The sequence below is a fragment of the Clarias gariepinus genome, chromosome 25 (genome assembly GCF_024256425.1).
Source record: "Clarias gariepinus isolate MV-2021 ecotype Netherlands chromosome 25, CGAR_prim_01v2, whole genome shotgun sequence".
Taxonomy (NCBI): domain Eukaryota; kingdom Metazoa; phylum Chordata; class Actinopteri; order Siluriformes; family Clariidae; genus Clarias; species Clarias gariepinus.
In genome coordinates this window covers 7,222,914-7,247,564 of record NC_071124.1, presented here as the reverse complement: position 1 = coordinate 7,247,564, position 24,651 = coordinate 7,222,914, and the positions used below count along the sequence as shown (strand labels likewise).

Sequence of the window (24,651 nt, the reverse complement as noted above, 5' to 3'; positions counted from 1 at the left end):
TTATTACTTATTTAAAAAGTATTAAATATTTCTTACACGAAACGATTTATAGCCTATTAATATTACCATTTCCAATATTTTGAAATCCTGAATATTTGCATTCTGAGACAAATTTAAAAAAAAAACTGTAATAAATAGCGTTATTTATTTAATTAGGTTATTTGATGATTAGCTAAATATTTCAGAATTAATTTAAATTAGAGTTTTTAAAAATTATGCTTCATGATTTAGCCTGTAACTGTTATTTTCCACATTGTACTACTATATATGAAATACACGCGACATATTTTGCATGTAAACATGTAACTAATAGTTGTCACTTTTACAGTGTTTTACAGCTGTTACTGCGCTTCATGGACTGAGCATTTCTTCCAAACTAGCTTTTGTGGTTTTTGTGCTTTATGTGCACGAGGAACAGTGACAGAATTGCTTAACTCGTTACTTAACTAGAAATCACTATAATAATAATAATAATAATAATAATTATTATTATTATTATTATTATTATAAAAGAAAAGCTTATTACATATAACCCAAGCATTTTGGCATAAGTGTGTGCGCTTGGGGTTCTGATAGAGTGAGTGAAACTGCCGTGGACATGCATATGAAAGGGGGAAATCCCGCCAACTCCAAAGCCAGATGGCTATAAAACACCGCGGACACTTCATTTCATCAAACTCCTGCGACGTGTTACAGCTCCACTCTGTACTACTCCAACTTCACACTGCTGATCATAATGTCGGGTGAGTAAGTTCTCCTCTGTTCCACTCAGCAGCCATCAGCTTCAATACCACTTAGCCCATTTTTTATTTTAGATATCGGTGTCTTATGAGTATAATCAATCTTTCGTAATCATGTTTATAATGGATCAAAGTAGTTACAAATGATTTGAAATTGTCCAGATATGTAAGCACTTTTTTGTTGTTGTTTTAAACTTTAAAGTCCCTCCTCTTCTTTTACATCCACACGTGCACGCACGCGCACCTGCAATCATCCGAACATTTTCCATACATTTAAAGGATCTCTCTCTCTTTCTCTCTCTCCCTTTGTTTTCTTCAACAGCTGGCATTATGATTATTTAGACTGTAAGATAATGTATTTCAAACTTGTGTTTTATCTCACCGCAGAAATTCCTACCAATGTAACTTTCTTTGATCTGTATTTATTAAATAAATACAAAATCAAAATTCTTAATTTTGTATTTATTTAACAAATGTAAAGTAAACATAATCGAAGGCTTTACAGCTACAGATAACTAGTTTATATATATATATAACTAAAAGCAAACACCGCAATGTCTGCACAAGGTCTACTGTATATCATGATAATAGTGTAAATAACACGCGCATCATGAGACGTCACTGAGAGAAGCCCCTAGGATTTTTTTTGTCTGTTTCCAAAAAATTGACTGTATCACTCTCACTCTCTCTCTTTCTATCTCTCTCTGCATTGCACTGCAATAATACTTCACCTGTATTTGCCTTATTCAGGTTCTCTTATTTATGTGCTGATTCTTGCGCTCATGAGCCGCGCGACCGTGGCGACTCCAGTGCGCGTACCTAAGAGCGTCCAAAGCGACCACGCGCAGTGCACCACGAGCGCCAGAGACCTGCTCACCAAACTCAGGGGCGCGCTCGAGAAAGTAAGTAACAAAGTTACAAAGCCATCAATCTGAGGTATTTAGCGTTAGGATGTAAACAGGAAGAAGTAATTATTAAACATGTGTAGATAGATAGATAGATACTACATATTGTTGGCATAATACAATTCGAGTTTTACAAAAGGGCATATATATAACAACTTTTGAAGTGTTAAGCATTTTTTATATTATTATTTTTGAGGAAACTTGCATGTTTCACATTCTTTTTACTATACACATATAGCATATTATTTTAGAGCATATACAGCATATACATATATGTGTGTGTATGCCCTATATACACGTATATACGCTTGAAATAGGTTTAAAAAGCCAAAACGTTTTTTATATCCGGACTTGTACAGATGTTTTCACAGTATCATTAATCAGCATAATTCAGATATCAGATATCTCTCTCTCTCTTTCTCTCTCTCTCTCTCCCTCTATTTCTCTCTCTCTTTAAGACGTTTTTTATATCCGGACTTGTACAGATGTTTTCACAGTATCATTATTCAGCATAATTCAGATATCAGATATCTCTCCCTCTCTCTCTTTCTCTCTCCCTCTATTTCACTCTCTCTCTCTCTTTAAGATGTTTTTTATATCCGGACTTGTACAGATGTTTTCACAGTATCATTAGTCAGCATAATTCAGATATCAGATATCTCTCTCTCTCTCTCTCTCTCTCTCTCCCTCTATTTCTCTCTCTCTCTCTTTAAGACGTTTTTTATATCCGGACTTGTACAGATGTTTTCACAGTATCATTATTCAGCATAATTCAGATATCAGATATCTCTCCCTCTCTCTCTTTCTCTCCCCCTCTATTTCACTCTCTCTCTCTCTTTAAGATGTTTTTTATATCCGGACTTGTACAGATGTTTTCACAGTATCATTAGTCAGCATAATTGAATGAATTATGCTGACTAATGATACTGTAAAAACATCTGTACAAGTCCGGATATAAAAAACGTTTTGGCTTTTTAAACCTATTTCAAGCGTTTATTTATCGCTTCCACAGAAAACAATGCTATGTTTCATTGGGCTTGGGTGTTTCAGTCTCAAGTTCACTCTCGAAAGAAAAAAAAAAGAAAAAAAAAGCTGTGGTGAACATAAATTACACAATAGCACACTGAATAGCGAATCCATATAATAGGTGTTGTGTACGTCTACACAACACCAGGTGTCGCCTGTTATAGAACCATAAACCAATCGCAGCAGATCATTCAGATTGTTTTCACCTGTGTTTCACACCACAGCGATCACATATGTTTGTTTGTTTTTTGAATAATCAAAATATTTGCAACGTTGAAGAAAATAATGCAACGTTGAAGAAAATAACTAACTAGTCACGACTGTTTCCCAACACCATAGTACCTGTGTCGCACTTCCATCGTTAAAAAGATGTTGGTTTAATTTTTCGTTCTTCTTCTTCTTCTTCTTCTTCGATACAATGGCGGAGTAGTGCCATAGGCACATATCGCCCCCTACTGTTAAGTGTTTTTTCTCTCTCTTCAGCTCGCATTCAATGCGCTTTCGCAGTGACGTTACGTAGAAGTGGTGTAATAATGTCACGAACGCAACATTCATTATTTGTACAATAAAACATATATAGGCATACACCGTTTAAATGTGCTCTTTTTAAATAACAAAGTCTATAATTTTTAGTTATATTTCATTTGAACTCATTTTTATTTGGTATTGATACATAAGTACAATTAAAATAAAAAGAAATTATGGGTTTTGAAAATGCTGGGATTGTGTTGTGAACACCTGTTACCTATTTTGCTCAAGATCATTTCCTATATAAGTCCCTTTACATAAAGCCATGTCTTAATGAGAGTTGATGGGGAAAAAATGACACGGAAACCCCAATTTACTACAAAAGAGCTTGCAGTTTATTTGGAGGAGGTGGGAAACAATCAAATCTAGCTTTTCTCCAAATTAAAAAACAGTTACAAATTCTGGAAAAAAAACATGGAATGAAATCGCACAAAAAATTAATGCTTCTGGAAATGGGTATGAGAGAAGCCCAGAGGAAATCAGAAACAAGTGGAGGGACTTTGCAAGTGTGACCAAGCAAGCAAGTCCAGTGGTGGCTTGAAACTGAACCCCTCCAAAAGCTGCTATGTAATTGTAGTTACTGCAATTGTCCACAACATTGCAGTCAAGGAAAATTTCCCGCTTTTTCAAGTAAAGGGGGTCTTACTGGTTCTGCTGTGAATGAGGAAGATGACACTTCTGATGATGATATATATATATATATATATATATATATATATATATATATATATATATATAATTTTTTTTTTTTTTAAACCTATGAATAGTCTAGAATAAATAGTCCATATTCTACTTCTACTTCTGAGAGCACAACAAAGATACTCACGCACAAACGAAACCAAGGCTGTGTTCCAACCGGCATAAATAATGCTTTCGTAAAAATTAATAGCCTAATATCCGAGCACCAAAACATTAAGTTTTCCAAATTGCTCAGTAATAGAACTAATAAAACTAATAGAGCGTAGGGTCGTTAACTGTGAATAGAACACACCCAGCCGTGGCAGGGAACTATGCTTCTAACCACAGGTCGAAGGCTGTAGTTCCAACCACGTAAATTTGCGACGCTGTTTACGAATGTCTGTTTGAACTATGGTTTCGAGAAACACTGAATTGTTGAACTATGTTGGTAACAACGGAACTTTTGGATGCTTTTGGAAAACGCACCCCTAAACGTCACTATACACAACATAATGTAATTAATTTATCTAAAGTAATATGTGGAATTTATTAAACAATTAAAAGGTTGTAGAGCCTATTTGATAGATTATTTTATTTTTACTAATGGTTTCTTTTTTTTGTAATAATTTAACTAGGGTAAATATTTAAATTAAGAAAAAAAAACTCTAGAATGAAACACTTTAAATATCAAATATTGATAGTGTTTTTAATATTTAATTTTCCCGTGAGACAGACCATCTCTAAGTTAGACAGACATCAAAATTGTGTAAAATAGGAAAAAAATAAAAATATCTAAAACTCAGGGGATAATGAAGCTCCTAAATCAAAAGTTTCTTTTTGCAGTCCATAAATCCCAAGGAAGTTCATTATAATAAAAAATGTAACAAGTAGTGGAGAGAAGTGTAGGTATAAGACATATTTGTGTGAGTTACAAAAGAGACTTTATCAACATAAATCTCAGACCCCACTAAAGAGTTAATCCTAAAGATTTAAATGCAATCCATTCAGGGTGGATTTGTCAATTAAGTGTAATTAAAGAGAAAATAATGAAGTACTACATTTATAAAATCAAAGCTGATTTTCATGTTGTTGTTTTTTTGTAATCTGACACAGCCAGAAAACAGATCCAATACACTGTTTCATGGATTTAACTGCACAGAGCTGGAAGCAGTGGTGAACCCAAACACACAGACGGCGAGTGTGTGTCAGCCCAGTCAGGTAAGAAAACCCATTGACAACCTGATGAATAAGGATCATATTCCTACAGGTCTAAGTTAGCATCTTTTTTCTTCTTCTTCTACAATCACAAAGTTTCTATGTACTTTAATGTTTGTTTACTTTCTTACAGGTTGTGAAATGCTCTGATCAAAGAACTACTCCTTTCAATGAGGTAAGGGTCAAACCAAGAGCTTGCATAATACTAAGAACTTTTCTTCATGGTAGAATTAAACAATAAATTAGTTTGAATGCAAGTTGAAGAGTTTTCTTAGATAAATAGATGTTTTTTTTAAATCATCCTCACTATCTTGTCCCCCTTTAGACTGAATGTTTGCAGAACATTGACAATGATTTGAAATATCATCGATCCATGCTTGATGATTATGTGAAAAATCTGGACCAGAAGGCGAACTCTGAGTCTATCAAGGAGCTCAACAAAATTAGAGACGCTATACTTGAACTTAAGCAGGTACAGAAAACGTGTGCAGTTCATTGCTTTTATCATAGAAACAGAATTATCTATATGCTTATAATTTGATGAAGGATAAGGCTTATTGAAGTTTTAGTGGTTTAGTTTGAAAATCACAAATCAAATTCCATTAAGCTGAGAAATGTATTTATTTATATGTATTTATTTTGAATATTTTTTTATTTCCTCTGCCAAAACTAAACTATATACAAAATTTAAAAAATAGGGAAAGGATGGTAAAATTTTTGTCTTTTATATGCATGATGGTTATTAAATTTAATCTTTTATGCTGACTTGCATAATTATTCACACCCATTGCGCTTTTCCACATTTTGTAGTGTTAAAACCTGGAATTTAACCTGACATAAATTTTTTTCATAAATCTGAAGTGATTTACAAAAGTATTTACAAATAAGAAAAAAAATATAGAAGGTTGTAACACTACTAAGAAACACTACAAACTATTTAACAGCGGTTAATACTTATGCATGGTTATCTATCTATCTATCTATCTATCTATCTATCTATCATTTATATTTAAATGTATCTATAATATCTTTTCCACACCAGAGTTGCAAGCTGCTGCCCACATCAGAGTCTTCACAAAAGGTAATTTTTCTTCCCTTCTTACTTCTTTGTATAGAACTCATTACCATCATATTTCAGACATAATCTTTAACTTTCATTAATTTCACTTTGTGTAATAGAAGTGGAGCCCCACAAATTCTTTCGAAGATCGGAAGGATCTGTGCAAACAGCTGAAGGGCTTCGAAGTGCGCATCATCACCATCAACCGAGCACTCGGATACATCTGCGCCGGAGATCATAAGAAATAATTCTGCACTTCCACTACAATCATCATCAACATCTTTTAAAATCTCAATCACCAACATTGACTGTGTAAAACTCCGCACTACTACTTTGCAAAAAAATCTCCACAACCCATATTTATTTCAACTGTGTAAGAATAATGTATAAGCTAGCTACATCTGTGTAGTTGTCAACTGAGACCTTGTGGTGTTTTTATATAGTTGTTTTATAGTTAATTTATATTTATTTTCATACGAAACTATTTATTTGTATTTGTCCATGCGATGCCCTTGTATTTATTAACTATTTATTAAAGTCTTGAGATAATTTAACATCCGCAATCTTTGTGTGCGTGTGTATGTACAGTATGCTGCAGCTAAATGCAAATAATCATCATTAATAATATTTATTGTCACAACAAAATTAAAAAAGTACATGAAAATGGGAGAGCCACTCAAGGTTTAACAGTCATGTTTATTCAGTCATGTTTTTATGGTAGATACAGCAATATAAAAAACAAAACACAATCGTTCCATGGTCTCAAAAGATGACAGACAAAGGATTTCCTGTATGCAAATCCTCATTTTCGAACCACTTATCAGCTTAACAGGCAAATAATAAGAGCAAAGTTCTAATGGGCACATGTTTTTCTTTAATGTCAGTGAAACAGTTAGAAATAAAGCTGTAGTGGCAACTAACTATTTTTAAACCATTTCAAGAGAATGCTATGGTATATAAAGAATAACGCATGCTGTCAAAGGAACATAATCGATACTGGTGTGGTAAAACTAATTCACACCACCACGTTGTTCAGTAGTTTCCTTTGACATCACATCTATCGGAGCAGTTCAGTGGTTAAAATGTTGACCTAATGATCAGAAGGTCATGGGTTTAAAGCGGTCTGCTGGATGCATGATACAGTATGGTAATATTTCTGTTCCTGGCATTTAAACCGAATGCACTAATGTTGCGTGACTGCTTTTTATGTGAATATTCATTTGAAGGTTTTCTAGATACAATGAAAAAAAAAAAAATCTGAGTGCTTTGTATTTTCCCATTAGCTCAAATGTAAACACCCAGAATTCTCCCTATGATGCATCCTACAGTAACGCCTTTCTATTAAATTCATCTTAAATTTACATTAAAGACATCTCTTAAGCCATGGACTATGTTTGTAATGGCATGTATTTACTGAACCTACTATTATTTATGAATGCAGTATCTAACTACAGTAATTCATTTATATTCTCAGTACCAAAAATGCCTAGATGGAAATAAGCTAAAAAATAAACTTAAATCTATGATGAAGAAGGCAGCAGCAACTATACATGTAACATGTTATGTTATGATGTTTTTTTAACCCCTCCATATAACTGAAATGACATAAAAACTGAATTCTACTGCTACTGTAACTAACATCTGTCAACAAAGACTAAATGGCTAGTTAGTCCTATAACTAATATTAGTACGTTGTGGCTAGCTTGCTTGGGTACTAGGGAACTGGACAAGCAGGTAGCTATATCATTGATATACAAAAAACAAAAAACATGAGGGATAGTATGTACTGTATAATAAATACATCAGGACATGCTACTTTACAGTACAATTATACAATTTTGAACACAGCAATGGCTTTTAAATTGGCTTATGGTTCCTTTATTTTCCAATTTATCTTAAGTGTGAGGATGCTGAGAATAGATTTGCATACTTGGACCACAAACCTTTAAATGGTCACTTTGAGGTTGACATACTGTATTATTCAAGCCTTCAGCATTGTTTCTTTATAGCTCCCTGTTCAATCCTGAGCTTTGTGTGAAGTTTCACATTTTTTTCCCAATATCTGTATGGGTTCCCTACAAGTTCTTTGTTTTCCTTCCACCACCCAAAAACACAAACCAGGTGTTTTTTAAGGTGGACTAACTTTGCTAAAATGCCCCTAGTGCATGTGTCAAGTGTGCGTGATGCCCTGCGATGGATTATTGTCCCGTTTGCTCCGTATTCCCGCTTCACACTCAGTCTTCCCAGCATAGACTCTGGATTCACAATGACCCTGACCAGGACAAAGCGCTCCCTTGCAATGAATGAATGAATCAAATTGTAAGCCCTAATATAGAGACATACATTCTTCCACCTTTAGATCACATGTTGCAAAAAACATGTATTAAGTGTGATGGAATCTGAGCTGCATCAGAGATCAGATGGCATCAAGACTGCATAGCAGTTACCACTCTCTACGGAATCTATTTTACATATGAGAAAAAGAAATATACGCTATCAAATATATATATACAAAAACCTAAAAATACACAGACTATTTACATTACATTACAACATTTTTTTTTTTTTTTAAAAGAAAAAATTCAGTAAAACTGTAATCTGTGAAGGTCGTGTCAATGATAAACATTGAACGCAGTTATACTTATTATGCGCTATCTATTGTTATTGTGCATGATGCATTAGTTAATAATTCATCATATTATCAAGGCCAACTTTGCATTATAGGAAGGTGTAGCAATGATAATACAAGGCCACTCAATTTTATCAGCAAATGCATGAACGCATTATAAAAGCATAACTGTAATGCTCTTCTGTTGTAAATACAGTATATATAGCAATTTGTATAATGACATTTAGCCTTCACAGAAAGTGTTACTGAATTTAAAAAGCTACCAGTGCTTTTTTGCTGCCACAATTGAAAGAAAAAAAAGGAATATTTTAGAGTTAACACAAACTGGTCCAAATGCTCCAAAAGCGTGCACATGATTGGGCGCTCCTCTGAGTCAACACAAAGTTTGGAGTGGTAAAGCCATGACAAAAACATGATAAAAAAGATTGACACACGAACAACAACAACAAAAATACACAGGACCTACAGAACCTATACACTCAAGTAATTACAGAGCTGAGCTCTCGTGATCTAATTTGCAGCACCATTATTATCGACATCATTATTGTGTACTTCGGCTTCGTCCTTGCTTCATAATAAGAGAATTAATATAAATGGCCTGCATTTTCCCATTTATGAACAATGGCTTCCCACAAATCTGTCTAAAAGAAGCTGAAAATTTTAGACAGAATACTTCCAAAAAAAACAAACAAACAAACAAAAAAAGATTCTGAAATAGGACAGACCCTGAGAGATATACAGTCTTTAAAGCTGAAGGCTCCAGAATGCATGGCTGAGATGATCTAGAAAATAAAAAAAAACAACCATCCAAGAAAGTCCTGGACTTATTTGGGGGAATCACTGCGCTGCATATCTGAGGGAAGAGAGAACAAAGCAGTATAGTACACAAGCACAAGGCATCGATTTCCAGACCACTTCACCTACACTTTGTAAACTTGCATGTATTTCAAAAAATAAATAAACAGTTTGACAGCAAAACGAGTGAAAATGCCATTTTCCCGACTTTTACTCTTTATGGCTACTTATTTTACTTTAAAAACTAGTTAAACAGTGGAACCTCGGATTACGAGTAACACGGTTTACGAGTGTTCTGCGGGACGAGCAACAATTTTAAAATATTTTTTTACTTGAAAACGAGCATTGTTTTAGTTTACGAGCACCAAGTATCAGGTTTCACGCATGCGCTTCTTGTTTTAACACCGAGCGTTACGGCATCACAAGTGAGCCAACGGTTTTTCTCTCTCTTGCAGCAGAATTATAGGTAATCGTCTCTCCTGCTGGGTGAATACACACACACACGCTGTGTGTGTGATGTGCGTGCACGCACACACACACATTAACGGAGAGACCGTTTTTAAAACCGTTTAAAAATTAGCAAGGAACATCGCTAGTCACACTTGCATGAGCGAATACTAACGGGATCACTACTGTAAAGTAGTGACTAGGAATGTTCCTTGCTAATTTTTAAACGGTTTTAAAAACGGTCTATCCGTTAATGTGTGTGTGTGTGTGTGTGTGTGTGTGTGCGCGCGTACATTTTACATTTTACACATACACCCTGCGTGCACAAACGAAAACCCTTATCTGTCGGGATTTATTTGTACATGTTTTTAAGGTAAAGTACAGGTTAATTTGTTTTATTTTTACTTTATATTTTGTATTAATTATATTTATGTATTTATTTTTTTGGGCTGTAGAACCTTATTTCCTATGGGAAAATTAAATTTGGTTTACGAGTGTTTTGGAATACGAGCCCACTTCCGGAACGAATTAAGCTCGTAATCCGGTTTATGATTTACAAATTAAAAACTGCACCAGATGAACTTAATTATAAAATAAGCAATATAAAAAAGACATGTTGTATAGGAAAAAAATATATAAATTATATATATTTTTTCATATCATGAAAAAATATTCATATTTTTTTATATTGCTTATTTTATGATAAAAATCATTTCGTGTAATTTTTCATTATACACAATATTTATTTAGTGTAAACATTTATGTATTACATGACAAACACCTGCAAAATAAATGTGCCACAAAAATAAACATTATATGAAAATTTGTAGTACATGTCTTAATTATTTATTAATTTTCTATTAATTTGTCACATCCCTAGGGTTAATTATAATAGTAATAATATATTTGATAACAATATAATATATTTGATAATAATATAATTTTTTGATTGTAGTGTCCTAATATATTTGATAGACATTATGTGTGTGTGGGGGGGGCATTTTAGCGCAAAACACACACATTAAAATAAATAATTATACAAAAACACTACGTTGTGCAACTTAACTTTCAGAACTAAAAGTTTCGAAAATTTATAGCTCAGGCATAACATAAACCTTTACTGACAATTTCTGTCATTTTCTCTTACTGGTTTCTTCTTCTCTTGATATTTTTATAACTTTTTTTTAAAAAATTTATTAAAAGAAGCTTCGAGGCAAAAGATTTTGTTCTAGCATACCGGCAAGTAGGGGCAAGTAGGGAGTTCGCAAAAAATCGTGCTGTAAGGCATTTTAGAAATCGCGCATATTCACATCGCGATTTCGTTACGAATTCAATTAATCGCACAGCCCTATTGTGCACTAGATGCAACCTTATCTTTATTGTTCTAATTTCCTTAATAAAAAATCAGAATCAAGGCATGAAGAGTTTCCCTTTTTTGGGGGGGTTGATCTAGTGATTTGTAAAGTCACATGTCACACAAAATGTACACTGAGCCAATCCAAACAATTTTCGCTAAATATTTTACCATTTGTGCTTGTAAAAACTTCTGTGACTCACAAAATACTCCCTATTGGTTTGCAATACTTCGGATAAAACTGTTTTCTCAGAAGTGCAAAGATGGAGTTCTCTCATTTTGCTGTCAAAACTTTCATGTTTTATTATTATTATTTATTATTATTATTATTATTATTAAATAATAATAATTATAAAATTCTTATTCATGTCAAAACATGAACCATAGCAATTCATATAAAAAAACTTGAAAAAACGTTTCCAGCATTGTTTTGATTGTTATTATGATGTGCATCTTAATCCGATATCCTCATATTTTATAGTATTTATCAATTTAGAATATCTAGATATGTAAAAAATCATGTAATAATGATTTTAGAAAAAAGAAAGTTTGTCTATTCAAACATTACTGAAATTCAAAAATGGCTTCCTACTTCAAACTGATACTGAGTTTTACGGTTATCATGGACAGACGGTGTGTATGTGAGAGGTTCGGATCTATCACTCGAGGGGGACGGTCATGTACATGTACACACTGACCTTCCAGTTTGTTAATGACCTCTCTGGGCACGTCTTCCTGGTTAAGTGCCTCGTACAGCTGCGTGACTCCGGCCTCCCCCTTCGGCTGCCGACTCCTCCAACGATACAGCATGTTGAAATTCATCATGACCGATAGCTCGTTCGTCATTTCGATCTCCTCCAAATCTTGTTTGGTTAGATTCAGGTAGGCAATAGCCACGACTTTCCACTCCTTCCCCAAGCATTTGGCCAGCTGCATCAGCTCCTGATCGCTCATGTATTTATTATTGTCTTTACTACTCACACCGTCTGGATAAATAAATTAAAAAACACACACACACACACAAGTGAAGCGTTTAATTCAGGTTTCATGCTATAAATACAAAAAAATGTTAATAAGCAATTACAATCAACCAAGCATTAAAGCATCACCTGACTCATCACACCAGCGAGATTTCTTACAGATCGGCTCCGTGTCCGACATGCTGGAGTTTCGCTTCCGACCTTTCGTAAAAATCCCAACAAGACATAAATTCATTCTCACTTAGACAGCTACAGTATTAGTTGATCACGTGTATACTAAACATACACCTAATAGAGCAGCTACTTCGTACATGATTTCAGCTGTTAAATATCATCTCTGACTGCAAGTGTGACAAATAAGCAAAACACCATCTGTACTTACTGCATGATCGACTTCGGGGTTTTTCAACAGCATTCTCTATACAGTCCCCTACAACAGAACAAATAACTAAGTCAGAAAAAAGGAAACGACACACACTCACTAGTCTGGAAAAAATAAATAAATAATGTTTTATCCCGTGTTAGGTCCAGCACTGCACTGGTAATGTTTCTATCCACAATGTGAATATTATGCTACCAGACCCGCTTTGAGCAAATTATCAGTACACTCATATAGGACGGTATTCAGAATGGAATTAGATGCATGAAATGGTTTTATAAAAACATCTGTAATTTGCAAACTATTCCCAAAACGTAATTTTTTCACAAACGTTTAAAAATGTTTGCAAAAGGTGTACTCTGGGACTGGGATCTAGGCATTGAACTACAGTTCCGAAGGTCCCAGGTTTAAATCCCACAACTGCCAAGATGTCCCTGTTGGGCCCTTGAGCAAGGCCCTTTACCCCTCAACTGCTCAGATGTATAATGAAATACAAATGTAAGTCGCTCTGGATAAGGGCGTCTGCCAAATGCCTAAATGTACTTAGTCATGTGACTAAGCATCATTATAATATTTGAGGAAGAAACATAACCGATTCAAAGTAAAAAAAAGGGATGCAATTCAATAATACCAGATTCTACACAGATAAAAATAAAGTGGCACCAAACACTTTTTGATCAAAGCAAAGTTCACAAATAGAAACGAATAAGGCGGAAATCAAATGATTTAATACCTAAATTAATTTTTAGCAGTAGTTCTTGTTGCGCATATTTTGAAATAAAAATGTACATCTACACACATACTGTACACACACACACAATTTTACAGAGTGAGAGAGAGAGCGAGTCAGCCAAAAATGTACACATAATTCAAGTAAAGAAAAAGTTGTATAAATATTTTAATACTGAATTTATTGATATATATATATATATATATTATAATTCCCTTAATGCACGTCCAGGCACAAGTGGTTTTCTTTCAACAGATGACTTTAATGAATAGACACCGTGAAAACTAAAATAAATTAAAGACAAACAACAATTAAACTTCGTGTAAAATAAAAGACAAATCTTGATATAAAAGTGCATTCACAACAAAATGCAAACAGAAACATGACATACCTTGTTGGCTGTGTGCAAAACAAAAAGGAATTAGAGTTTTAGCTTCCTTTGACTCTTCATTATTAGCCTACAGCATGCGTTGTGTTTTCTTCTCCTTCTTCTAATCATTATAACATCTACCTCATAACAGCGCCCTCCGATGGTGTTGTACAAAATTACATGTAATAAAATAAACTTTACAAGCCAAACAAAGCACATAAAACAAAAATACATAAAAACTTCAAATCAAAATGTGGCAGTTATATATATATATATATATATATATATATTATGTTTATATAATATACATCATCTTAATTTTCTCTTCCTGAAGTGTGTATACATTTTTTGCCTCACTCTGTATATATGTTTACTTTGTCTTAAATTTAGATCTAAGCTTAAAAGTATCTCACAAAAGAAGGTAAGGACTGCAAAGAAAAAAGTATCTCAAAAGAATAAGATCGAGAAGCCACCTCAGTGCCAGAAGCTGCTGAAGGAGAACAGACAGTACAGCACCGTCTGCCCGGCGAGCCCCAGGGGGACATCACGAGTTTGAATGCGCACAGCAGTTGCAAAGTGAAGAATTTGTGTTGCACTGTACCTTCTCGAATGGTAGCCGACCACACGGTTTGCTCGGACTCTGATTCGATTAGGGAGAGCTTGAACGGAGGTCGCTGCTCGAAGAATGCCTCGAAGTAACCCTTCATCTTCACCACAGCCAGTGTGAACTGGATGTCCTACAGAAACAGAAAAAATATAAGTTACAAAAAAGCACTGAAGTTAGTGTCAGACGAAATAAGCACTACACTGCTTTTTGCATTCAAACGCACCTCGGGCGTGATGTCCCCCTGGGGCTCGCTGATCAGACGGTACTTCCTGTTCTCCTCCAGCAGCTTCTGGCACTGAGGCGGCTTTTCGATCTTCATGTACTTTTTCTTTGCGGTTCTTACCTCCTTTCTAATGTCCTGGGAGGAGAAACAGTAAGAGACTTTAAAGCTTAGATCTAAAATGAGAACAATAAATATATCGTGTATGGTTTATACTATATAAACACACACAAACAGTGCATCTGAAAAAATTTTAGAAATATCGTGAAAAAGGTTTTCTTTTGTAATTTAATTTTAAAAGTTAATATTCTAGATTTAAAGGCAAAATATTTCAAGCAATTTTTTGTTTTTCATTTTGATGATTACAGTCAACACCTTATGAAAATTCTACAATATGTTATTTCAAATTTAAGTCATTATATATGTTTACTTTGTGCATACAGTATAAATACTGTAAATCTCTCAGTCTTTCACGCATGGGAAAGACTGCTGACTATATCAAAAAATACTTATAGAAAGTTGACCTCAAGGGAATAAATGTAGCAGGAAAAGGTGCACAAGTGACAGATATGTTTGCAGTCCTAATAAAATGTCAAGCAAAGGTATTTTAAGAACTTGGAAAAGCTTTACAGAAGTGTAGTGAGGCTGGAGTCGGTGCATCAAGAGCCACCATGCACAGATATCTTCAGGAAATGGATTACAAATGTTGCATTTTTAGTATTGAGCCACTCCTGAACCAGAGACAACATCAGAAGTGTCTTACTTGGGAATAAAACAAAAAGAACTTAACTGTTGCCCAGTGATCCAAAGTACTCTTTTTAAATGAATTTAAATTTTGAACTTAAAAAGGTTTTGAAGTCTGGAGTAGAGTGTAAACGCACAGAATCCAAGCTGTTTTAAAGTCCAGTGTGAAGTTTCCATAGTTAGTGATGATTTAAGGTGCCACGTGTTCTGATGGTGTTAATCCACTGTGTTTTATCAAATTCAAAGTTAACGCAGGCAGGTGATTTTAAAGCACTTCACACTTCCATGTGCAGACAAGCTTTATGAAAGGGTCGATTTCTTTTTCCAGCAGGAATTAGCACCTGCCCACAGTGCCAAAACTACCACTAACTGGCTTCCTGAAAAGATATTATCATGCTTGACTGGCTAGGCAACTCACCTGACCTGAGCCTTGTAGGTAATCCAAAGACGAGCTGAAGGCTGCTATTAAAGCAACCTGGTCTTCAGCAATGCCACAAGTTAATTGCTTTTATGCTATAGCACACTGATATAGTAAGGTGGTTACTAGATGGTTTTCCTGCATCTTTAATAAACAAGCTACAGTTAGTCCAAAATGCAGCCGCCAGGGTTCTCACTAGATCCAGAAAATATGATCATATAACCCCAATATTATCGTCCCTGCACTGGCTACCTGTTCAGTTTAGAATTTATTCAAAATAGTATTACTTACATACAAGGCTTTAAATGGTTTAGCTCCAACATACCTAACCAGTCTTCTGATACGCTACAATCCACCACGCTCCTTAAGATCACAAAACTCCAGACTTCAGGTATTTCCCAGAATATCAAAATCTACAACAGGGAGCAGGGCTTTTTCATATTTAGCTCCAAAGCTTTGGAATAGCCTTCCAGTGTTCAGGGCTCAGACACAGTTTCCCAATTCAAAAGTAGACTCAAGACGCATCTCTTTAACGCGTAACTCATCCCATAACCTCATACTCCAGTTCACCTATCCTGAATGGCATCTACGCTAATTCTTTCCACCTGTTCTTTATTTTGCTACCCATCCTGAGGCATCTGTGCCAGCTTCAGTAGACAAAGGCCAACCCTGCGAGGATCCTGAGGCATCCAGAGAAGGACCAACTCCAGCTGGATTCTGCTTTATGATGGCTGGAGCTACACATCCTGCTCCTGTGCTCCCAGTGATACAGACCCCATCTGCCCTCTGCACCTACTGACTCCTCTCTGTGCTGAACTGGACTTCACGTTAATTTAAAGAACTCATGATGTTATATAATTTCTATCCGTTATCACCCAAATGAGGATGGGTTCCCTGTTGAGTCCGGTTCCTCTTAAGGTTTCTTCCTATTGCCATCTCAGGGAGGTTTTCCTTGCCACTGTCGCCTTCACCCTTGGCTTGACCATCAGAGACAATCCCACACATACACACTTCCATAAATTTTCTTTTCATTTTTGTGAAGCTGCTTTGAGACAATGGCCATTGTTAAAAGTGCTATATAAATAGAATTGAATTGAATTAATGAGTAACCGTCAGAGGTAAAGCCATTACTAGCTATAATGTATAAACACCGCTTTTAAAATCAGTGAGGCATAAATCTGCCTTATTTCCATCATGACAGGACCTTGGGGAAATCGAGCTGTAATTCATAATGGCAATAAATCTACAGAGATTCTTTTTGTTCTTACTAACAATGTTTTGAAGTATGACAGTAGAGAGTGACACAGTGACCGCAGGTTGTCTGCATCACTCCAGGCTAATGAAGATGTAAAGGAAACCACACACAGGCGGGTTTCACACCGGGTTGAACTCGGTATATGGCTTTAATGGGCTTATGATAATCTTGTGACTTTACCCGCAAGCAGGACAATAATTTTTACATATTTATTCGTGAAGTGAGATGCGTCATACTGGGAGAATGAATGAATGTATGATATTTAACAAGAAGCTGACAGCATCATCTCAGTAGTTGGCTGGATTCCAGGGTGAAATTCTGACTCAGCCCAAAAGAGAGAGAGTGCTTTTGGAAGTCTGGAATTTTATTTACTCAAATAAAGACAAAAATCTAAAAAAAAAATAAAAAAAACATGCAATCTGCATAAAATCTGGTAAACAAAATATGTTGTACATTTTAATTATTTTGGAGCTTTGTCTTTAATCTACACTACCTGCTTAAGCTACTATTGTAATTGATCAAGCTTCTTTATATATATATATATATATATATATATATATACGGTAATTGCTTCTACCTGTAAACCATGTTCTAACCGTAAACTTACACACACGTACGCACAAACACTTCCTGTAAAATGTCACATTTGAGGAAAGCATGCATAGTAACACCTCTCCCACATACAGACAAACACACACACACACGCGCATCAGCTCTAAAAATTGATCTAATACTGACAATGCATTAATCACACAACTTATAGATTTCACATCAACGTCCACAGAAGCTTCCATTCCATTACAGTTAGTTCCTACTCACACCATTGCATCATTGCTTCAGGATTATGTCACATTTACCATAAACGTAAATAGAAAAGTAGGAAAAAAAAAAGACTATAAACTGACTTTCACCAAAAATATGCATCTCATCCATATAAGGATTTATATTCTACATATACACTTCCATTCTTCTATTCTATAAAGATGCCTTATAAATAAATATATAGCATTACACAATAATATATAATACCTTAAAATGCTTGAAATGAGCCTGAATACATGCTCGTAAGAATAACATTTTATAAATTACATCACACTCATTACTTGCTCATATTCTATCCCGACGGCCCAGAGCCTATCCCAAGAGACTTAGAGCATGAGGCAGGGTACGTCCTGGACAGTGTGAGAATCCATTGCAGTAGCCAAATCTGTACTTTATGTCCTTGGAATGTAGCCAAGGACGGAGAGAACATGCACTCTCACAATCAAACCCAGACCCTGGAGGCGCGAGGCGACAGATACAGTAAAGCCACTAAGCCACCAGGATATCACATAAATAATAAAATATAATGTGACGTGGCATGCTTTCCTTAAGTTTCCTTAATTTTGTATTTCTCTTGTATGATGTCACAGGAAATTCCAAACATTTTTTTTTATTTGATTAAAAAAACCCTCAATGACCTAAAGCAATGTGGGATTAAAACGATATAAGAGACTGATAAAGTCATAGAGGAAATGATTACTTCAAGTGACTAGGATCCTTTTTTTTTCTTTTTGGTTTCCCTTGTAAATAAATTATAGCAAGATGAAAAAAGTAACTTGTTGTTCATCTGAGGTTGTATTAACCAAATACTAAGTTCCTCTATGATCAGACTATTTTTATTATATTTTTACACCAAAAAAAATAGGAAAAGGGTGCACTTGGTTTTACACATGACTGTATTCACAATACAGGACATTTTTCCAGCGTTAAGGACGTTAAGGACTATTTCTTACATTTAAAAAAAAAAAAAAAAAAGGCTCTCACAGCGATGTCGGAGTCGTTGTTGGTAGCGAGGTAGACCCTGAACGAGTACGAGTCCTGCTGGCCCACTTCCTTATAGACCTGGACCACCCCGTGGTGCTCGGCTGGCTTCGACGTCTGCACGACCGGGCCCACTGGAGACAGAGACGACACGTTCCACTTTATGTGACTGCGCGAGTGATCGACGGACGGCTCGATGAGGCCTCGCTCGTCCTTCACGTGCAGGACGCTGAACTTTACTTCATTGTCTTGATCTGATTGATGTGCACAGAACAAAAAAGTTACAAGCTTACGCAGACAGAAAATCTGAATACAGAACTAAAAAGCTATTTTTACATACATTAGCAATCCGAATTCATAGGAAAAATTGACTGTACTGTATATGACTACTTTTCCATGGTGTATATTATTGCAGGTATTATATCATATCATATCATATCATATCATATCATATAATCATTATATTATATTATATTATATAAATAAATATATATATATATAATGTAGATGTGATCTAATAACATGCATTAACATTTAACATTTTTAATTTTTTTGCATTCTTGAAAAGAATGTAAACTGTTGAGGTCAAACTATTATAGTTGCTATAACATAATGGAAAGCAGAAACTTGATTTGAGGATGTGCCACATCTGCATTGCCCACGAAAAGTTTTTATTGCTTTCCATCGACTCTGTAGTAATGTTAAATGATTAAAAAAAATGATTAAAAAGTATGTCATTATTTTTTTCTTCTCTTAACCACAGCATAGTGAATGCTCTAATCTGCTGCTGGTGTGCATTAATTCTGTATAACAGCGCAAGTTATCGGTTAACATTACTACACTAGTTTTAATACCTTATCGTATCTGTTACACACAGACCTTTAAGGCAGACGCTTCACATGACCTAATGATAAGACTAGTGATAAATGTTTACTCACTTGTTTTGAACTGAATTGTTGATTACTGCTAATAATGTCACTGTACCTGCTAGACAGAGTGAATGAGGAAACTGGATAGACTTGAGCATGGTAGGATCACAGTCCACATCAAAAATAGGTCCGGCAAACTTCCACGAGTCACTCAGGAAAGCGCCGAATTTGCTCCACGAAAGGACACGGTAGCGGATCCGGACCTTCTCGGACACCTCGAACACCAGCCCGGTCTCTGAGCACTCATACACTCCCTCCTCCTCTAGTGTCAACCTGGAGCATAAAATACCAACAGCTTTATAAAGCAGAAATAAAGCATACCTACAATATATAATATATATTTTTCTAATAGCCCTTAATGGTAATGGTTGATTTTAACCTAATTACGACATTACGACAATGAAGCAGAACAAGAGAAAAACAAGATGTTCTTTTACTTACTGCCATCGATTTTCACAGATTTTTGTTGGTTTGACAAGTTCATAGACTGGTCTCTGTTTGTAAAAGAAATACTACTTTAAAAAGCAAAAATAAATTTCCAGAATATGCAAAAAATATATATAATTTGAAAGGATGTGAAGTTTTCTATCTTTGTTTTATCTCTAAACCAGAACCCCAAAATTAATGTAATAAATGGTAGCTTTGTTATCCAGGATCAGGCTCTATACAGCCATGAAGTCGACGGACAACACGCACATGTGCACGATGAACATTCCATGCCACTATCTGATCAAAGATTCCCATAAACACACTCCTGAACATTGTGGAAAGCCTTCACAGAAGAGTTGAAGCTGTTATAGCTGCAAAGGGGGCGGGGCCAATATAATATTTAACCCTATATATTAAGAATTAGATGTTACTCAAGTTCATATGCATGTAAAGGGGCATATTAGTCTAATAATATTAGTATAATTGCACATTCTGTAAAATTTATAAATTTTATACTGTATATTTCTATTTAAATTATTTTTTATTGTACTTTTTGTAAATCTGCAAATTTGTAGATTTATACATTTTATCCCAAATGTTAAAATTTTACATTTTTCTCAGTGCAATTTTTCTTTCATTGCAGTAAAATCATCTCATTCTATCCAATCTTTCCATTTTAAGTCATATAAGCATTTCGCTGCATATCATACTGTGTATGGTTGCGTACATAACCAAGATTTATTTTTATTTTTTTTACTTGGCACAGAATGTATTCCTGGGGCACGCTTTGCACACAGGGTGCACTGTGATGCTGGAACAAATATGGGCCACGAAAAAGGTATCGAGTTCAAAAGTGTGCTTCTAACTTTCTGGCAAAACTAGTGTGCTAGATGTCCGCATACTTTTGATTGTTGCCTATTATTGTATTGACTTTTTATAAATTAACAAGACATAATGCAAAAAAAAAATACATAATTCGTTAAACCCTGATCTAATATAGTGCATGACATACAGTAGGATGTACACAGCACTATAATTTGTTTTGTATGTGCATGTTAGAGCCGGTATTATGTGATCTTGTGTTTTGCCATTTGTCTAATACAAAAACTCAAAGATGCATAAAAAATCATTTGAAAGAAACGAACATCATGCCTCAACATTAGTCGGCACACACACTCATCTGAAGAATGTTACATTTTTCACAGAACGGCTTCACATGGTCTCCTAAGAACACAAATCAAAGCTTTTATTCTTCCACATGTTGAATAACATCTACATTCATGGCTGATATTGCGTCTGCTTGTAAAATGAAACTTTATTTTTAAAAAAACATAAATTGGATAACTGCTTGCAATGAAACTGATATAGCTCTGCATCCTGATATAGCATTTACTTCCATATTGGCTGGTTGTTTCTCTTCATACTGATGAGTCAGAAGAGAGTGCTGCAGAATGAGTTGCATTCGTTCTTTTCATTTCACAGACAACCTCTTTCCAGCACAATCTTTCTCACACCAAATGTTGCCAAAAACAACACTGGCTCTAATGAAATACTGTGCATGAAAACACTAACCTTTTGTTCTCCAACAACAGACCAACTAGTCTGATAATGTCATAAAATCAGCTATTAATCTACATAAATAAAACGAAGGTTTTGTCTGTACATCGCTCTTTCAATGATATCTTTACGTTTTATACATTGAAGGACCCGGAACCTCAGAAAGACCCAACGTTTAGAAAAATCTCTGTCTGTACTGTATGTATGTCTTCGACAATATTTTTATTGATTTTAAAACAGGGATATTACAGGGTAAACATGAAATGTTTCAATACAGAATTTTTAAACCTCCTTATAAATCCCTATAGCACCCACCCCACCCCTCCCTAACTCCAATCCAGCTTTATAAGGAGGTAACCTGATCTGAACCCCATTGAGAACCTGTCGTCCAAAATCGAATGTGAGATTTACAAGGAGGGAAAACGGTACACCTCTCTGAACAGTGTGTGGGAGGCTGTGGTTGCTGCTGCACGCAGTGTTGATGGTGAACAGATGAAGACACTGACAGAATCCATGGATGGCAGGCTTTTGAGTGTCCTTGCAAAGAAAGGTGGCTATATTGGTCACTGATTTGTTTTTGTTTTGTTTTTGAATGTCAGAAATGTATATCCCTTATAAATCCCTATAGCACCCACCCCACCCCTCCCTAACTCCAATCCAGCTTTATAAGTACAAGGAAAGGCTAGACGCCAGGCATAACAAAAAAAGGAGAGAAACAAAAAAAGAAAAAAGAACCTGGAGCTGGAAGTTTTTTAGTTTTGCATACAAGAACAACAAAAAGGGAAAAGAAAACAAACAAACAAACGATTAAATAAAAGGGAATCAAACTATAAATGTATATGAAAAAAGTGAAGGAAGAGCCCCCACATCTGTTTCTAATTTTAAGTCTGAATAACGGACTGAGTACTGAATCTTTTCCAGGGACAAAGGGTAAGAGAGAGTGACTTGGCACTTTCTATATGAATAAATGCCTGGCCAGCGGTGTCACAAAAGAGATCAAACACTGACCAAAAAAGAGCAAGCAGAAACGGGAAAGTTTAAGTTTGGAGAAATGAGCCCTGTGTACAACCTTAAACTGTAAAAAAGAGTGGCGGGCACATAAGGGGGTTGAGTTGACAAGTTTAAGAATTCGTTAAACCCTGATCTAATATAGTGCATGACATACAGTAGGATGTACAAAGCACTATAATTTGTTTTGTATGTGCATGTTAGGGCCGGTATTATGTGATCTTGTGTTTTGCCATTTGTCTAATACAAAAACTCAAAGATGCATAAAAAATCATTTGAAAGAAACGAACATCATGCCTCGACATTAGGCGGCACACACACTCACCTGAAGAACGTTACATTTTTCACAGAACGGCTTCACATGGTCTCCTAAGAACACAAATCAAAGCTTTTATTCTTCCACATGTTGAATAACATCTACATTCATGGCTGATATTGCGTCTGCTTGTAAAATGAAACTTTATTTTTAAAAAAACATAAATTGGATAACTGCTTGCAATGAAACTGATATAGATATAATATATTTGTTAGTACTGGCTCTGTGGGTTTGTTTTATATGTTTAAGGACTTAAGTTAATCCTGAGTTAAACTATTTATGTGTGAGGAGCGTGCGTGTAAGCCGTTCATAGGAATGTGGATGTGTGAGGGTTGCTCATAGGAGCGCGTGTGTACAAGTGTTGCTTATAGGAGCGTCGGGTGTACGAGTGTCGCTCTTAGGAGCCCGTGTGTATGAGTGTCGCTCTTAGGAGCGCCGGGTGTATGGGAGTCGCTCGTAGGTGCATATTAGGGGTAAGTTTACGTCTAGAGGCTTTGGTCTTGTGTGAGTCTTGTGGAGTTTGTCCAAGTTTGTGTTCATGTGGTTTGTTTAAGTGGAGCCCTAGTCACGGCACCTAGCTACAGCCGTGCGTTTAACACAGAGCAGGCTTGTCATTTGTCCCAGGTATTAGAGCCTAAATGTCTGCCTGTGTTAGAGAGCCGAGGTTCCATCACTAAGCGTCAGCTAACCGTTACGGGTTCCCAGAACCCCAGTATGTCTATTCCCTGTATTCCTGTGTGTGTTTATTTTCCTAAACTGTGTGTTATGTTTACCGAGCCAGTATTTTTGTTTGTTTAGTTCCACTGTGTTTAGTTATGTTTTGTTAATAAAAGACTCTTCCTTTTGAAAAGGACCTCTGCGTTTTTGCTTGCCTTTTTAAGCCCACGGCTATACCATCAGCCCATAGTCCCAGACTCATGACATTAACAATATTTTTATTGATTTTAAAACAGGGATATTACAGGGTAAACATGAAATGTTTCAATACAGAATTTTAAAACCTCCTTATAAATCCCTGTAGCACCCACCCCACCCCACCCTAACTCCAAGCCAGCTTTATAAGTATAAGGAAAGGCTAGACGCCAGGCATAACAAAAACCTGGAACCAAGAACCTGGAGCTGGAAGTTTTTAAGTGATTAGACGTGTTTAATTTAAGACATGGTGTTTAATATACAGCAGAGTTCAACATTTTACTTCCTGCTGTTTTCTGGTACATGCTGTCCCCGAGAGCTTCATTTGAAAATCATAATTTACAATAAAAAAAAAACTCATCTCTTATACAAAAGCAGCGTTTCACTTTCAGATTGAGTCACAACAAACAGGATTCCCTCTCACTAGTCCATTAGTTTATGGACATCCGTTTTTCAGAAGGACATGCAGTCAAATTAAATTGAAAGAGAAATTACCGTTTCGCGTGTCAGCTCTGCTCTCTGTGTGGGAGTCTGAAATAAAAAGCACAGTGATCTGTCACTGAGATGAATCAGTGTATCATTAGAAAACAGGGCACATGATTTATTAACTGTGACAG

At 35.5% G+C, this 24,651-nt stretch overlaps 2 protein-coding genes across 2 annotated transcripts; one reads left to right on the top strand and one right to left on the bottom strand.

Moving 5' to 3' along the window:
• Positions 1-699: 699 nt before the first annotated feature.
• il12a (interleukin 12a) lies at positions 700-6,564 on the top strand. Its single transcript, XM_053487181.1, has 7 exons — positions 700-743; positions 1,491-1,642; positions 4,991-5,095; positions 5,226-5,267; positions 5,418-5,564; positions 6,081-6,173; positions 6,272-6,564. The coding sequence occupies exons 1-7, from the start codon at positions 737-739 to the stop codon at positions 6,398-6,400; spliced, it is 675 nt and encodes a 224-aa protein (XP_053343156.1). The 5' UTR covers positions 700-736; the 3' UTR covers positions 6,401-6,564.
• Positions 6,565-6,828: 264 nt separating this feature from the next.
• On the bottom strand, positions 6,829-24,588 carry LOC128513398 (uncharacterized). Its single transcript, XM_053487149.1, has 11 exons — positions 24,530-24,588; positions 23,132-23,175; positions 20,254-20,306; positions 19,868-20,085; positions 18,887-19,137; positions 14,667-14,801; positions 14,438-14,573; positions 12,740-12,787; positions 12,487-12,558; positions 12,076-12,363; positions 6,829-9,634 (listed from the first exon to the last, which is right to left on the bottom strand). Exons 4-11 carry the CDS (start codon positions 19,908-19,910, stop codon positions 9,606-9,608), a joined length of 1,002 nt encoding a protein of 333 aa, XP_053343124.1. The 5' UTR covers positions 19,911-20,085; positions 20,254-20,306; positions 23,132-23,175; positions 24,530-24,588; the 3' UTR covers positions 6,829-9,605.
• Positions 24,589-24,651: the final 63 nt, after the last annotated feature.

Excerpts from the sequence above, each read along its gene's own strand:
- il12a (XM_053487181.1), top strand. Across the intron at positions 5,096-5,225 it reads GTGTGTGTCAGCCCAGTCAG|GTTGTGAAATGCTCTGATCA; the intron begins GTAAGAAAACCC and ends ACTTTCTTACAG. Across the intron at positions 5,565-6,080 it reads CTATACTTGAACTTAAGCAG|CTATCTATCTATCATTTATA; the intron begins GTACAGAAAACG and ends CTATCTATCTAT.
- LOC128513398 (XM_053487149.1), bottom strand. The coding sequence starts at position 19,910 with ATGCTCAAGTCTATCCAGTTTCCTCATTCACTCTGTCTAGCAG. Across the intron at positions 19,138-19,867 it reads TCATTCACTCTGTCTAGCAG|ATCAAGACAATGAAGTAAAG; the intron begins GTACAGTGACAT and ends CACATCAATCAG. Across the intron at positions 14,802-18,886 it reads ACAACGACTCCGACATCGCT|GACATTAGAAAGGAGGTAAG; the intron begins GTGAGAGCCTTT and ends TTCTCCTCCCAG.